Raw genomic sequence first — 15,204 nt, 5'->3', positions numbered from 1 at the left:
ACTAAAAATAGAAAGAAATTATATGGGCAGCTAGAAATATACATAGAAAAATTAGCTGGGCATCGTGGTGCATGCCTGTAGTCCCAGCTAGTCGGGAGGCTGAGGCAGAAGGATTGCTTGAGCCCAGGAGTTTAAGGTTGCTGTGAGCTAGACTGATGCCATGGCACTCTAGCCTGGGCAACAGAGTGAGACTCTGTCTTAAAAAAAAAGAAATTGAAACATGTCTACACTTTTTTGCTCTGTCACCTGGGCTGGAGTGCAGTAGCATCATTATAGCTCACTGCAGCAATCTTCTGCTTCACCCTCCCGAGTAGCTGGGATTGCAGGTGCACACTAACTTGCCTGGCTGTCTCACTCTTGCTCAGGTTGGTCTCGAACTCCTGACCTCAAACCATCCTCCCACCTCAACCTCCCAAAGTGCTAGGATTACAGGCATGAGCCCCTGTGCCCGGCCAAAAACTTAGTCTTGATGTAATATATACCATTCAACTCATTTAAACCGAGATTCGTGGCAAAAGACTTTCAAAGGTACGATGTATTTTTTGAATTAGCTTCCTTATTTAGTATTTTTAAATGAACAGTACCAGCATAGAACAAAACGCGCGCGCGCGCGCGCGCACACACACACACACACACACACACACACACACACACACACACACACACACACACACAAACGAGTACCAGTGCAAGTTAATATGTAGTGATATCAGACATTCATTGTTCCTGGCTATAGAGCTCAAGTCCTCTTTGTAACATTCTTTACCAAGCTGAAGACACAGCTGCTGTCCTTGTAGTTTTAAATGCTCAGCTTATGACTAACAGCATTATTAACACTGGACACTGTTTCCCGTCAGTGGCATCGCTATCAGACTTCCTTACATTTCCCCCATCTTTTGGTCAGTTGCTCCCAATTCAGTCTTCTCCCATTCAAAGTGAAACAGGTATAAGCCCCCGCGAGTATAGGAAAGCAAGTATGAGGCATTTCATCTGTGGTGGGAGGTGGGTGCTGCCTCCCACTAAGACCCGTGAATTAGACAATTCCCCAAATACAGGGGAATGGCCTATCTTCTCCCACCTTTTAGATCAATGCTTGTCAAACCTTAATGTACGCATCAACCATCTGGAGCTCTTGCTAAAATGCACATTCCAATTGAGCAGGGCTGGGATAAGGGTGCTCAAGTCATACTGGTGCCTGAAACGAAAGGAAAAATCAGTAATACCCTGTCCTTTTGGCAGCCCAGGCAAGTGCCTCACTTGCCTCAACTCACTGCACCCTGGTCCGGCCTGGGTGTGCGGCCATCAGCCGCGTCTCCCACACTCTAGGTGGATGCTTGTGCTGCTGTCCACGGCCCACACTCTGGCTCTGAGGAGGCTCCAGGATCATTTTGTCTGAGACTCCAACTGTGCAATTCCAGTTTGGGATTGAGACAAACATTTAATCGCCCCTATTCATTATTTTTCTTCAAAAGTATCTAGTGAGAAATAAAGTACCATATAAAACACCTTGAACTTTTTCTTATTCAACAAAAGCTACGCAAATACTATAATGAGATGGTTTATAGATGGGCATCAAAATCAAAGTCCATCAGTGCCAAAGATCTTGGTATTTTTTATTGAAAGATCTTTTCCCTTCAATGATGAACATTTTACATTAAAACTTTATACAACCAAAATCTCAAAATAATATTCAAATCACACTAACATATTTGCATTAAGTCTACTTAATTTTTATTGGTAAAAATATTGCAAGACACTTTAATGTTTCTGCTTTAAAATAAACTAAACGTCACAAGAAGAGACAATACATACTATACATTTGCAGATAACTGGCTAAAATGATAATAGTAATGTTTGTGTAAGAAACAATTGCACTTGAAAAATTAAAAAAGTAAACAAAAAACTCTAGTTTTATATATAAGTCTATGAACAGAGGTTAATCATCTATAACCTTGCCAGGAGAAGTGTATGTTTGTTGAAATTTTTAAAAAAAGTTTATGTACTTAACATAGAAATCATTCATTTAAAAAAAAAAAAAAAAAAAGTCTTGAACTTTTCATGTTTTTACAGAATTTCCCCATGGTTCGGTTGCTCAGAAAAAGACTGCAACACAACTAAAGCAAAATAACACTTCATTGGTATTTAGTGCAAATTTGGGGTGATTTTTAAATGAAATGTTAAACACATACCCTTTAGAAGTTGTTAAAAGGAAGTACTGTGACTGCCCTTTCTTCGGTATACTCTTGACTTTGATGGAAAATATTTAACTAAGGTTATTTCTCCCACTTTGCATGAGCTCACTGGTATCTGAGCCAGTACAGAGGTGACTCCTCTACCATGCTTTGTTAATGATAATCTTATTTCCTCACCTGGTCCCTGCCATTGCTGTGATACTGTACAAACCTGACAGGATGAAAGAAAAAGTCAATTCAGAAGAACTGCTTGTAGCACTGTAATTCCAGGGCTCTCAGTGGAAAGATTCCCATTAAAAATTGTTATATTAGTGAGGAAATCATTGGAACCAATAATGCCTATATATTAGATTTAGAAATGAACATTAGTATGGAACACGTGCACTGGAATATTAATTGCTTACCATAGCAATAAAAAAAGTTACATTGATTCTTAACAGTCTGAAGGTCCAGTATATATAATATTAAATACAACTTGCAGAGTGACTATCCACTTTACCACACATGCCAGCTGCTACAGTGAGGCTGAGCCATTGTTTCTAGGAGATGAGAGATGGTTTACATGGTAAATAACTTTGCTGTCATCGTTTAAGGTATATGATAGAATAACAGGACCTTGCATATTGAGTGAGCATGAAGGAAAGTAATGACAGATACAAATAAAACATGTTTTGAAGGAGAAGAAAATGGGTTTTAATTCTCTTTGCACTGGGCAAAGGATTTGTACCTGTATTTTAGAGTAAGAATCTAAGAAAAGGGGATAATGCCAACACTATGAAATATAAAGTTAGTACCAGCAATATGTGGGTTTTCTGGTATGTCTATGTTTCATGAAAAGCAGATTAAGGTAAATAAAAGTGAATATATGTAGCTTTTCAACTGTCAAGTTCGTTCTCTGTATGCACATGTGTATGATAATAACAAGGCCACTTAAAACTCAGATTTTTTTTTTTAAAGGTAGCAAGGTGAATGCTGAACATTTGAGTCTAAATTACAATAAAGAAAAAACTTTCTGCAGGAAGTCCTTAGTACAAAAACTCCAAATCTTGGCTTCCTGTTAATTTTCTCTAAAGAGCAAAGGGAATTTTCAGAGACATGTAATGTCAATAGCCTGTTGTTGCTTGTAATAAATGGCTATTTTAGGGGGTTGTTTTGTTTTTCCTGTCTCACTTTTGCTTTTTGGGTGAATGAGCCTCCCCTTCAGCGTCTGAAAAACTGGATTACACCAGTATCAGTCTATTCCAAGGTTCTTAACTTTTGGGATATATCAGAATCCATCTGAAGAGTCTTTGTCAGAATATACATTCCTGACCCCGTCCTTAAAGGCTCTGATTCAGCAGGCCTGGGAGAGAGCCCGGACATCTTAAGAACCACTGTACCAGATGGGGATTTTTCGAGACAGAAAGAGAACTTGTGGCTCTGAAAAAGAATTTCCTGTCTTCACCATATTAAATACAAACGCTCCCTGGGAGCCAACTGGGCCAAATACTCCGCATGTATGTAGGAGGGTATCAGTATAACGGGGCCTCACACTGGATGCACAGTGTGGTCTAAGTGTCAATGGACCCGTCTTCTGTGTTACAGCTTCAGGGTGGGGAAAATTCATGAAAACGGACACGGGCACAGAGTTGGGAGCCAGACTGTCCCTTGTGAGTCCCAGTTACTCACTGCGTTCAGGAGAACAGGCATTCTTGTTTCTATCTACACACGATCCTTTCACTGTAACTGCAGAAACGATAAACATCCCCAAACATATGGTGGGGTAACTATTTTGGACAAAAGAGAATCAAAAAGCCACTACAAAGATTGGCAAAAGTATGTGTTCTGAATGGGCCGTGGGTGTGGGGGGGGGGCAGGGCCACGGAGGGCGTGGCAGGCTCACGAGGAGATCTTACTGCAGAGGTTTTGCTTCCTGGGGTCCCTTGGACGGAATCTTCTCTTGAGAACTAGGAGGAGCTCAAGGCACCAGCACCGAGGGTTGTGCGAACACTCTTTACAATGACCACCCCCAGTTCTGTTTCTGGACATTACTTTAGAGCCTATGAAACATGCTTCTTTTCCCTAGCTTGGTCTCTTCACCTCATATAAAAAATAAATAAATAAAAAGGGCAAGAGAGGAGCCAACAACCGGCGACAGGAAAGGGTAAGAGTCACTTTACTTAATAATCTGCGGACAGTCGCTCCAGGCTTTCGCTTTCCTTTTGGCCAAAGCCAGCCAGGCTGGTTCTGTGGACGCGGGGGCGGCATCGGGGGTGGAGAACCTCTTGGTGACCTCCCTCACCAGCGCCGGGGGGCCCGAATCGGAGATCTCCACTGGATTTTGTTTTGAAGGAAAAGGAGAAAGGAGGTTAAGTCAGAACCACATTAGAAAAAATTTTTTTCAATTAACAGATAAAAATTATGTATTTGTCATGTACAATGTGATGTTCTGCAATCTATATAATTGTGAAATAGCTAAATCTAGCTAATTAACATTTGCATTATATCACAGTTACCATTTTTGTGGTGAGAACATTTAAAATCTACTCTCTGTGTTTTTCAACAATCTGATATATTAACTATAGTCACCGTGTTGTACAACAGATCTCTTGAACTTACTCCTCTTACATCTCACTGAAATTTTGTATCCTTTCTCCCCTACACCCCAACCACATTTTGATTTAGCAAAAATATGAGATTCAAAAAGGAAAACGCAGTGCAACACCGAGAGGCAAGTTCCCGGCATCGTCAGTGAGGAGGACTAGGGGAAGCAGGCTACGTGGTTACGGCCGCTGCCTCCAGTACTATAGTGGTCAACAGGCAGGCAATTCTCATTTCAAAGAATTTCTAGAAGCCTAATTTTCTGTGCACAGCAGATACGCCTGCATAATAACAAGAACTAAAGGTAAATTTGTAATTCTAGTCATACCACCAGTGAATTCCATGAAGAAAAAGCTCGAGCCAGCAGTCGGATCTATCAAGCCGGTGAGATTAAAGCTACCCCCCCCCCCCCACAAAGCACACCCCGGGCCTGCGCCACCCAGTCCCACGGCTCCTGCCGGCTCTCACGACTTCCATTCTAGTCTCATAATCCTTTGCATCACACACTTCCCTTCACTAGAGCTTACAGGCCTCTTAAGTTCCGAGGGTTCTCATCTTACCTTTGAGTCATATTCAGTGCCTGTGGCAACAGCCTACACACATGCTTCTAGAACTCAGACAACACTGACTGACTAAAAAGACAAATACTTCAGAACAAGGGCTTTACTAAGTTGCATTAAACCTTTAGTACTTCTACCCAGTAATCTGGCAGAGAAAGTTGTGACCTCTTTGACTTTGGGGTTTTCATTTTATTTTGAAAGAAAATTTCATTTTCTTTCTCTCATTTTAATGTTTAGAACCCTTAATTCCTGTAAGATCAAATTAAACAATGTCTATAGAGGTCCTTGAGAAATTACACAGCATTCTAAAGTGATTTTCAAATATAAAGGTTTTTGCCCCCTTCTCCAAATCATAAATATGTCTAATAGTGATAAGACTTCTTTTTATCTCCAGACCTCAGGCAGCAGGCAACCTAGGGGCTGCATGCCCCCGGGGAAGCTCATGAGCTTTATCAGTGTCAAAGGTTATGAACTAGGTTACGAGACAGCCTTGCTTTGCAATGCCTGAGGCGCCGCACTAGTTATTACACTGCAGGCAATGAAGCTCGCGCTAAGAGGAGAAACTTGTAACTGCAGTTAAATAGAAAGGGACCTGCTCTCTACCTGTCACAGACGTAGGAAGAGTGTTGGCCTTTTTCAGCTGTTCTCTGCGCTCGAGCCTGGACGCCGCAGTCTCAGGCTTCTTCTCTTCGGGCTGAGCGGTGGGCTTCTGCAGCGAACCCGCTCTGCTGCCACTGCCACTTGCAGGCTGCGGGCTGCCACCGACCTGACGGCAGAGACAGTCGGGAAAGTTTCAGCGGAAGGTGTGGGAAGACTGGCCCTGTGGGCCCCGGGGGCTTCTACTGCCAGTCCCCGACCACCGCTCCCCACAGGACTGGACTGGACTTGCGAGCCACGTGTGCTCAAGCCAGGTCCCCACCGAGGGAGCAGGTAAGTGCCATGTGCCAAAGAGGGAAAGTTACTGTCCCAAAAGAGCCCCATCGACTGACTACAAAAACCAGGCCACAGGACAAGGCTCCTAATTTCCTCTCAACCCAATGCTCAAATAAAATCGCTTTCATATTTTTCACATAACTATTATGTATCACTGCAATAAATACGTGATGGATTTTACCAAATCAGGTCAAGCTAAGACCATAACGAAACCACATCAAACTTGACACTGAAAATGCTTACCTGGCTTATTTACTGCTCTAGCCTTTCTAAGAATTATCCACCACCCCCATCGAGCCTTTTGTTTTGTTCTGTTTTGTTTTGAATCCTTGTGATCTAAAAGAGAGCCAACCTCAGGAAGGCAAAGTTAAAGTGCAGGAACAGGCTGCTCACATTTTCTCTGGAGAGCTTCTCTGCGTGCTTGGCCTCTCTGGCCTGCTTCCTCTCCTCCCGAGTTGCTTGCTGCTCCCGAAAGCCCTTTTGCTTTTGCAGCGCTAACGTTATCCACAGCGGCTGTGCGGCTTCCGCTTTCTCCGTGAGTTTGGAGCCATCCAAGGAGTGCCTGCTCTGAAGCAGCGGCTTCTCTGAGGGGGAAAGGACAAAAGCAGATTTGCAGTGAAATTAGCTGCTGACCTGAAACTTGTGGCATATTAATAAGCCTATGCAATGTTCAACTGTACCTTCCTAAACTCTGTGCTGATGCCTGAGTGACTCCAGTGGGTGGGAAGGTAACATCTTTGACCAACAGAAAAACAGGGGCATTTCTCTTCCCTAGAAATGGAAGAAGTTCCTCTACTTCCATTGTAAGAAAAAAGTAAAACCTCCAGTGTCATAAAATCTCAGGTCTAGAGGGGATCCAGTTACTTGGTTCGCTGTTCTTTTTTTAATTCATTGCTTTAATGAAATTTATTTTTAGCAATGGAAGCTTTTATCCCCCCAGACATTCTATGAGGAACCCCAATGTTTGAAGGATGAAAAAGGGGTGCTGTTCTGCCTAATGGGCTGCTGAGGGCAGCAAGGCTCTGAGGAACACGGGGAAACCCATCATTTTGCTCCCTGGCCTCCTCTGACAGACGTGAGCAGTAGGGTCCACGGCCATCAACGCCTGTGCCCAGGGCCACTCGGCAGTGAGCACACAGGCTGAAGCTGCAACACACGTCTTTGACTTCCAGTCTGTGCTTTGCTGAGGCTGACTGTCTCACCTACGCAACCCGGGTCAACGCAGGTGGCTGCTATCAGAGGCTGAGGCTTGGGCTTTGAAATTGAGCACACCTGGGTTTGATCATCTGCAACCTTAGAAAAGCTACTTAACCTCTCTCAGCTTTAGTTTTCTGATCTATAAAGCAGGGATGATAATGACACGTGCCTGATCAAACTGCCATGGAAACAAGAGATCCTGGGTGTGAGAACATTTAGAACACTTTTTGGCATATAGTAACCACTCCACAAAAGTGACCTGTTGTTATTATTTATGCCTATGAGACAATGGTCCCCTTCTTTTGTCTCCAGTAAAAATTATGCACTTTCAGAGGTGATCATTCTGGTATTGACTCTTCTACTATCTCACGGGGAAAGGGCTCACTACAGTGGTGCTTTTGAAATCCAGCAGAAGTTTCCACTTTGACGGTCCCAAACCTTATCACCTGCGCGTACCTTACAGCACAGGGTTCTCTCCTGTGCCCGTAAGAGGAACGACCAAGTCCTAATCAGGAATTCAAGCAAAAAAAAAAAAAAAAAAAGGCAGATTCTGTTTATTTTTCTGTATCCTTTAGATCTATAATGCTGTACAAAGAGAATTCACACTTATAATGAGCCTTGGGCATTACAATATCCCTAATCATCAAATAAAAATTCAATTATAATCTAACACAGGAAAGAAAACTGAACACATTGAAGAGGTATTTAAAAACAAAACTAAACTTTAAAGGAGTTTTTGATTAATCTTTAGTTAACCGGAACTCAAAAATAATTCACCACCTCAAACATTCTGCTTAACTGAGAAACTTTACATACACTGGAACTTAAGGAAGTTCCTGTTTTTCACTCAAGGGCCCTGTCACACTTCTTTGTAAAACTTCTAAAAACCAAACTGCCAAGATCTAAATGATTTCCACATAAAAAGCTACTACACAAAAGGGCAATGTGGACTAAACATTCAATCTGAACTTGCTGGGGAAGGCCAGTTTCCTGTCAACAACTTTGGTGTTTATCACAAGGATCAAAATGCCTTTAAAGCATAATTGACTAAACTTATAATTGACTAAAGCAATTTGAAACAAGAAACCTCTGGGTAGGGAGAGGAGGAAAGATGGCAGCTGCAGCATTGGGACAATGGGTGTTTTGGAGACAGAATCTGAGCAGCTGAGGGAAGCTGGCCCTGGGGCTTCTTTCATCTCACGGGTTTTACCCCAAACACACATCCACACAAGGGCTTCTCCTGACATTTCTCATTATGAAATATATCCCCTTTTAAGTAAATGATTCCTTACAAAATGGACAAATGGTATAAAGTCCCATAAACCAACCACAGACTTAATATACTACTAATAATGCAAGCATAATAAAAGAGCAGAGCTGACAAGCTGTTTGCTTGCCACTTTATGAAGAAATATCAGATCCGACAAGAAGTTGACCAAAGAAAATAAACAGTAGCTCCATGATTTGCAATTGCAGATCTATAGCCACTGTCGTTTCCATGAACTTCACTTTTAAGTGTGGATGGTATTTCAGAGGTTTTAGCTATTGATGGTACTACACTTACACAATCAACAAGTAAACTAGAGGTCCCTGGCTTAACATTTTTATCCTGATGGGGTGTTCAGTCAAACAAATTTGGACAGCCCTGGCCGAGAGCAGCAAGTCAGACAGCAAAACCCCAGTGAATAGAAATGACCACCCACAAGGCACACGGTCCTTGCTTTCATGCTTTTTCTGTATCACATCAAGAAAAATTCAATTAGCAGAGTCTGACAGCCCAGAATCTGACTACTGGGAAAGAAAAAAACAGGGGCAGGAGTAGTTTTGGGGAGAAAATTATAATAATCAAGGGGACAGCTCTAAGAGAAATGGTGAGCAGGAGCGTTATTTCTCTGGGGAGAGAGTAGGTGAGTGACAGAGCCGGCCAGGCTCTGTTCCTCTGTGGGAGGGACTTTGCAGATACCATGAAAGCTAATGCCAAAACTAAAAACAGGTCTCTCATCCAGTAGGACAAAGAGAAATCATTAGAGAGGAATGGTAAGTGCTGATCAATACATCCATCCAGGAAACCAAGCCAGGCAAGGGACCATTTAAAAAGGATGACATGGTCTTTTGTAAAGGCAAGTAACCAGACCAACACTTCTCAGGAAACAGCTTTTTTCTCTGCAAAAATCACCCTAAACCTAAACACTTAAAAGAGAAAATGATCCCTCCCTAGAAAAAACCTCAAGGGAGAATTTCTAAGAAATATGAGTGACTTTTGGGCTATGATTCATATTTTACCTACTATACTTTGCAAAACAGAAAAGAAAAACTATTAGATGAAGGTTCTCTGGGAGCACAAAAGCTAGTTCAACTGACCCCTTAGCGGGCCCAAACATTTCGTATGAAGAAATGTCAGGATCAGCTGAATGTAAGGGTTGCTCCAAAGTTTCTTTGTAGGAGAGCTTTGCAGCAGCAACCTGGTGGGGTGGAGGTGGGGAGGCTGCATTTGCAGAGCATTTTACATAGACCTGAGACAATGTCAATCACCCATCCACAGGCCCAATGGAGACGTCTAACATCTCCTAACCTCCCACTGTGGTGCTGCTACTGCCCAGAGACAGAACGCAGATGCCAGCCCAGAAAACTCCAGTTTTATCATCATTGCATGACTCCCTCAAAATGATTAATGACATCTTAATGATTAATTAGGACTATATTTGAATTTCTATTGTCAACCAAAAACGCATTGGTCTAAGTGTCGGCACCTGTAACTTATTACTAGTCTAAGTATCACTGCCAGGTGTGAACTGGAAACACACTGCAGAGTCAGTAAGCATTTCCAAAACCTTAAAGAATGAGTAAAAAGTAAAGAGTGTCACTGTGACTCATGAGTCCTTCAGGAATGGCAAACCAGCCTCTGATTAGTGAAGGTGAGCCCAACTCCAGCTCCACTGGCTACCTCTGGCTTTGGACACTTCTGGGTCTAGCAATGACACAGAGGATAAGCTGGACAGAGGCAGAATTTTCCATCCTGCAGCTACATACCTTTCCTCCCAGCCTCAGGTGTTTGGGAAGGCTTCTCTTGCTCAGCAGCAGACAGAGGTGGGGAAGCAGGTTTCCTCTCTGTCACTTCTTCCTCCTCGTCCTTCTGTCCCTTCCTTTCCTCGGGGGCTGAGGGCGATGGTGGCTGGGGATCGCTGCTCTGCTGGCCTTCCTTGGCCGGCTCGCTCGGCTCCAGGTTGGGCTTCCCCGCTCGGCGAGCCAGCAGCTCCACCAAGTAGGGCCTGCTCAGTTTGGAGAGCGGGGATGATGGTGGGGTCTGACTGGTGGGTTTGGGAGCCAGTGCTGGCTTCTGCGCCGACGGCATTTTGTTTGCAGCCTTGTCATGCTCTGGAGCTGGGGTCTGGCTGCTGGCGGGTGGGGCTCTGGGCTGGGCTACGGCAGCAGAAGGGCTTTCCGCAGGGTCCCCCCGCGTGGATGGGGCCTGCTTCCTCTCTTGGGGAAGGGAGGGGCCGCGCTTGACGGCCCCCTCCTCTGTCTCCGTCTCTCCCAGGGCGCTCCCCACCGCAGGCGGGCCCCCCTCCACACTGTCTCCCGTGCTGCTGTGCCTCTTCTTCTTCTTTTGTTCTGCCTGCTGGTCGCAGTGGAAGCGCAAGGAATAGTTGGTCCTTCTCAATTTTATTCCAAAAGGCGAGGCCTTTTCCTCCCCACCCGGCATCACAGGGTCTGGCTTTGCTATGCCATGGGTGGTCTCGCCGTCCGAAATGCTCGTGCACTCTGCATGGGCCACTGCCTTCTGCGGAGGGTAAGGCAGGCTTGGAACAAGGAAAGATGGAAGGTCTTTGGCAAACTTGCATCCCTCTGTGGTGTCTGCTGGTTCCTGCTGCACCTCCAGCTTCTCGGGACTCCTGCGGCGCTCAGGGGCACCGGCAGGCGGAGGCGCAGGCGCTGTCTCTTCGCCGGATCCCACTATGGGTCTTTTCCTAACGCTCTCAGCTTCCGCGCTCGGTTCCGAGAATTTCTGCCAGGCAGGCATGATAGAGAACTTCGCATTCAGCGGCGGGGTCTTCCGGGGGTTCCCGCGGGAATCGCAGCGGCCCCTGGCGGCGGGCTCGTCGCCCGGCCTCGCCTGCTCCCTGTCGCCGCGCGGGTCGCTCTCCGCGTTCTTCAGGATCCGGGACCGAATGGACGCCCACTCGGCCAGCGCGGCCGCGCTGCCGGCAGGCTCCGGCGGAGGCCTGGCCTTCCCGCCGCCCGCCCGGGGGTCGCCGGGCATTCGGGGTGGGGGCTCCACGGCGGGGACGTCCACGTGCTTCCTTTCTTCCGACAAGCCCAGGAGGGACCTGCACGCCGTGTCCTTGATCTGGGTCAGGCTGCCCGCCGGGCCGCAGAGCTGCGCCCCCGTGACCAGAATGGCCGTGTGGGGGACGCTCAGCGACGAGGGCAGGGCGTGGGGGGCCGCGCCGGACGCGGGCGCCTTTGGCTCCTGGGGAGCCGAGACAAGTCCCGCGTCCTTCGCGGGCGTCACGGGGCTCAGACTGACTTTGGGGAAGAGAATCTGTTTCCCTCCCGAGGACACCTGGAACGTGTAGGGCCTGGGCGCGGCCTGCCTCTCCTCCACCTCCTGCCACCTCAGCGCCTCCGCCCGGCGGTCCTTCTCTCGAGCCGCGGCCTCCTGCTTCTCCGCCGGCGGCCGCGTGTCCCCGCCCGGCCCCTCGCCTTTCTGGGCACGGCCTGTTCCCGCCGCTTCTCTCTCGGCCTCGAGCGCCGGGCGCCCGTCCCCGTGAAAATGCCCCCTCTCCCCCTGCCGCGCTCCGGCCGCCTCGGCCTGTGGGCCCGGGCCCTCGCCAGCACTGGGTTCCTCGGAGACGGCCCTCTGCCCCTGGGGTCTTGCGTCTTCCTGTCCTTCTGGCTTCTCCTCAAGGTCAACCTGAAGCGGGCTCCGCGGGCCCCTTCCGTCCTCCAGCTCGAGCTGTCCCTCTTGCTCGGGGCCCCGCGCCGCCTCCCCGGGCCCTTCCTCCTCCCGCCTGGTGGGCTCTTCCCCGAGCCTCGGTGTCTCCTCCTCCTCCTCCTGCCCGCGGTGTTCCTCCGCGCCTTTTCTCTCCTCCTCCTCCTGTCCGCGGTGTTCCTCCGCGCCTTTTCTCTCCTCTTCCTCCTGCCTTTGGAGCTCCTCAGCCCTTTTTCTCTCCTCCTCCGGCCTGCGGTGTTCCTCGACCCGTTTTCTCTCCTCCGCCTCCTCCTGCCTATGGAGCTCCTCCGCCCGTTTTCTCTCCTCCTGCCTTCGGTGTTCCTCCGCGCCTTTTCTCTCCTCCTCCTCCCGCTGGCGCTGGGCCTCGGCCTGGGCCTGCGCGCGCCTGCGCGCTTCCTCCTCCTCCTCCTCCTCCTCGTGCTCCTCGCGCGCCCTCCGCTCCGGCTCTGGCCAACCTTCCCGTTCCACGCTCTGCCTCTGCCCTTCCAGCTGCCCCTTTTCTGCCTCTAGCTGCAGCTCCTCCCCCTCGTCCTCCTCTTCCTCGCCCTCCTCCTCCAAGAGCTCTTGCCTCCTGTTCTCTTCCCAAAGCCGCCTCTCCAGCGCCTGCAGCCTCAGCTCTTCCAGGCGTCTCTTCTCGGCCGCTTCCGCCTTTTGCTGCTTGCACTTGGCCTCCAGTTCTCGCCAATAGTCTTCTTGGCGTCTTTTCTCCTCTTCGGAATCCAGGGGCTCTGGTTCCCCCTCATGCCGGATTTGCCTGTCTTCTCCCAGGTGTCCGTTCTGCTCCAGGGAGGGCTGGCTCTCAAGGCCACCTTGCTCATTTCGTCGGTCCTGTCATTGGGAAGGGAAACAGAATTAGCCTTTTCCTTTTTCCACAGACAACCGTTACTCTTCCTATTCACAATGTCGGTGGCCCACTTGGGAAGCAGGTGTTCTCATGTACAGGTATAGGTAAGCCCAGACATCGGTCACACAAGGCAAGAGTCTCAGATATGGGAACGGAAGAAAGAACTTCATCTATGTGATTTGCCCCGCAGCCCCTTTGTCATTCCCAAATCCCCTTTTCTTAGTATGAATGAACACAGTAGTCCAGCATTAAGAAGAGCAAAAGGAGAGATTTGGACTTCATCAACTTTCACTAAAGTTCATGACTTAGAAGCCCACCCTAACCAAACTGAGGGACCTTTGGCTAAGCCATGGCAGAGGAAGGGTGTCACCTTTCCGCTGCAAAGCAAACTCAAAGCTTATGGAGCCCCTCAAAAGGCAACCTTTCCCTCTGAGGTCTACCAGCCTCATGTCAGAAAGGGCCATGGAAACAAAGTAGGCCTGCTTGTCCTCGTGCACTGCCACACACTCAAGTTCCCGATGGAGAGACACCTAGATCATTCCAGGGCTCCACCCCAACACCAAGCCACTTGGCAGAGTTAGTGCCCAGCCAGCAAGGGCACCTGCCCGGTCAGCCCCGGCAGGCTCTACGCACCCGGGCAAGCCGCCTGTGCTTCTTTGACACCCTCTGGTTTTTTGGCTTAACGGACAGTTTGTGCTTGGCAGCACTGTTGTCCAGGCGAGCGATGGCCAGGGGGATGGCATCTAGGTTGACACTTTCGATGGTGCCAGCAGAAGAGAAGTGCCTTTTTGGCCGAGACGGTTTAACTGGAGCAACCTATTGGGGAGATTAAAATACAAAGTCAGTCCGGATCTGAAGACAGCCCGCGGGCAATCCCAGAATGGTGGCACTGGTTTGAGTCTGTGCCTCGCCCAGCCTGGCCCAGGGAATGCTGGCGCGCACGGGGCTCTTCAGTGCAGTGAAACAGGCACTGTACTGCTCCTTTCAGTACTGAAACAGGGTTTTGTTATGAAAAGACACGACGTTGACTGTTTGTTCTGCCAGTGACTATTTGTATTAACCTTTCAGAGACTAATCTTCCTCCATTCAGTAATAGCAAATCCTAAAATAATTAGTTTGCTCACCCTTGGACTAGATCATCTCTAAACCTCACTGAGCATACAAGCCTCAGCTCCTACACAGAATTTTAGTCCCTTCCAAGCAGAGAATGTGTCTTTCATCTTTATATCAGTCCCTTTATGCCTAAGTAGCAAATCTCATTTGGTCAGGGCTCAGTTAAGTATTTGTGGAAGGAACAAAGGAACAATAAAGTATAAACATCTATGCCTAGGGCTTGAAGTTCCTGATCAGCAAAAGTGTTTTGGCACAATCACTCCAAAGTCACAGAGCACTGAGGGCACAAGGAGGTAAAAGGCAGAGGACCTTGGTGCACAAGGGAGTGACAAAAGCCTGCCACAAGAGCAAGTCCATTTCCTCAAAGTATGAACTGCAAAATGGCCTGCAGCTCCGGAATACAGATGAAATCACTGAAAAACTACAATCTCAGATGAATTTTACAGGTTTAGAAAGGTCAGAGAGACTGTGGCACAGCGCGAATCCAGAGGCCACATCAGAAGGTAGGAGGCCACACAGGTAACCACAGAGAATTCACCGGCCATCAGCGAGCAAAGAGCTCTTGGCCACATAATGCAAAGCGTGGCCAGGGGCGCTCACAGCTCCAGCTGCCTCTGCCCGCAGCTCTGCCGAGGCCAGGGTACGTGTTTGACTGTGCGCCTGCTATAAATGTAGAATCTATGAGGTTTAGCCGAAGGGCCTGCTTTTTGCGATTACCTCCCACATTTATGAACAAAATGTAAAAGACCAAGCTAGCGCCAGAAGCAAAATGGATGCCCAGTACATATTAATTTCTGACCAGAAGCATAGAAAACAGAAAAATAATTCCAA

At 47.7% G+C, this 15,204-nt stretch overlaps 1 protein-coding gene across 3 annotated transcripts in view; it reads right to left on the bottom strand.

The window, feature by feature from the left end:
• Nucleotides 1-680: 680 nt before the first annotated feature.
• CRACD (capping protein inhibiting regulator of actin dynamics) overlaps nucleotides 681-15,204 on the bottom strand; it is a 46,837-nt gene continuing 32,313 nt past the window's right edge. For 2 of the 3 annotated variants that reach the window (XM_045531659.1, XM_045531662.1), the window contains 6 exons: nucleotides 13,894-14,076; nucleotides 10,493-13,244; nucleotides 6,659-6,849; nucleotides 5,936-6,098; nucleotides 4,352-4,505; nucleotides 681-1,195 (listed from right to left, as the gene is read on the bottom strand). In XM_045531659.1, coding sequence (XP_045387615.1) covers nucleotides 1,087-1,195; nucleotides 4,352-4,505; nucleotides 5,936-6,098; nucleotides 6,659-6,849; nucleotides 10,493-13,244; nucleotides 13,894-14,076 — 3,552 coding nt within the window. In that variant the 3' untranslated portion in view covers nucleotides 681-1,086. Of the gene's footprint in view, nucleotides 1,196-1,605; nucleotides 4,506-5,935; nucleotides 6,099-6,658; nucleotides 6,850-10,492; nucleotides 13,245-13,893; nucleotides 14,077-15,204 lie in introns of those variants that run through there. The other variant, XM_045531660.1, reaches the window with a different exon arrangement.

The sequence above is a fragment of the Lemur catta genome, chromosome 19 (genome assembly GCF_020740605.2).
Source record: "Lemur catta isolate mLemCat1 chromosome 19, mLemCat1.pri, whole genome shotgun sequence".
Classification (NCBI taxonomy): Eukaryota; Metazoa; Chordata; class Mammalia; order Primates; family Lemuridae; genus Lemur; species Lemur catta.
This window is presented reverse-complemented; position numbering and strand designations above follow the sequence as displayed.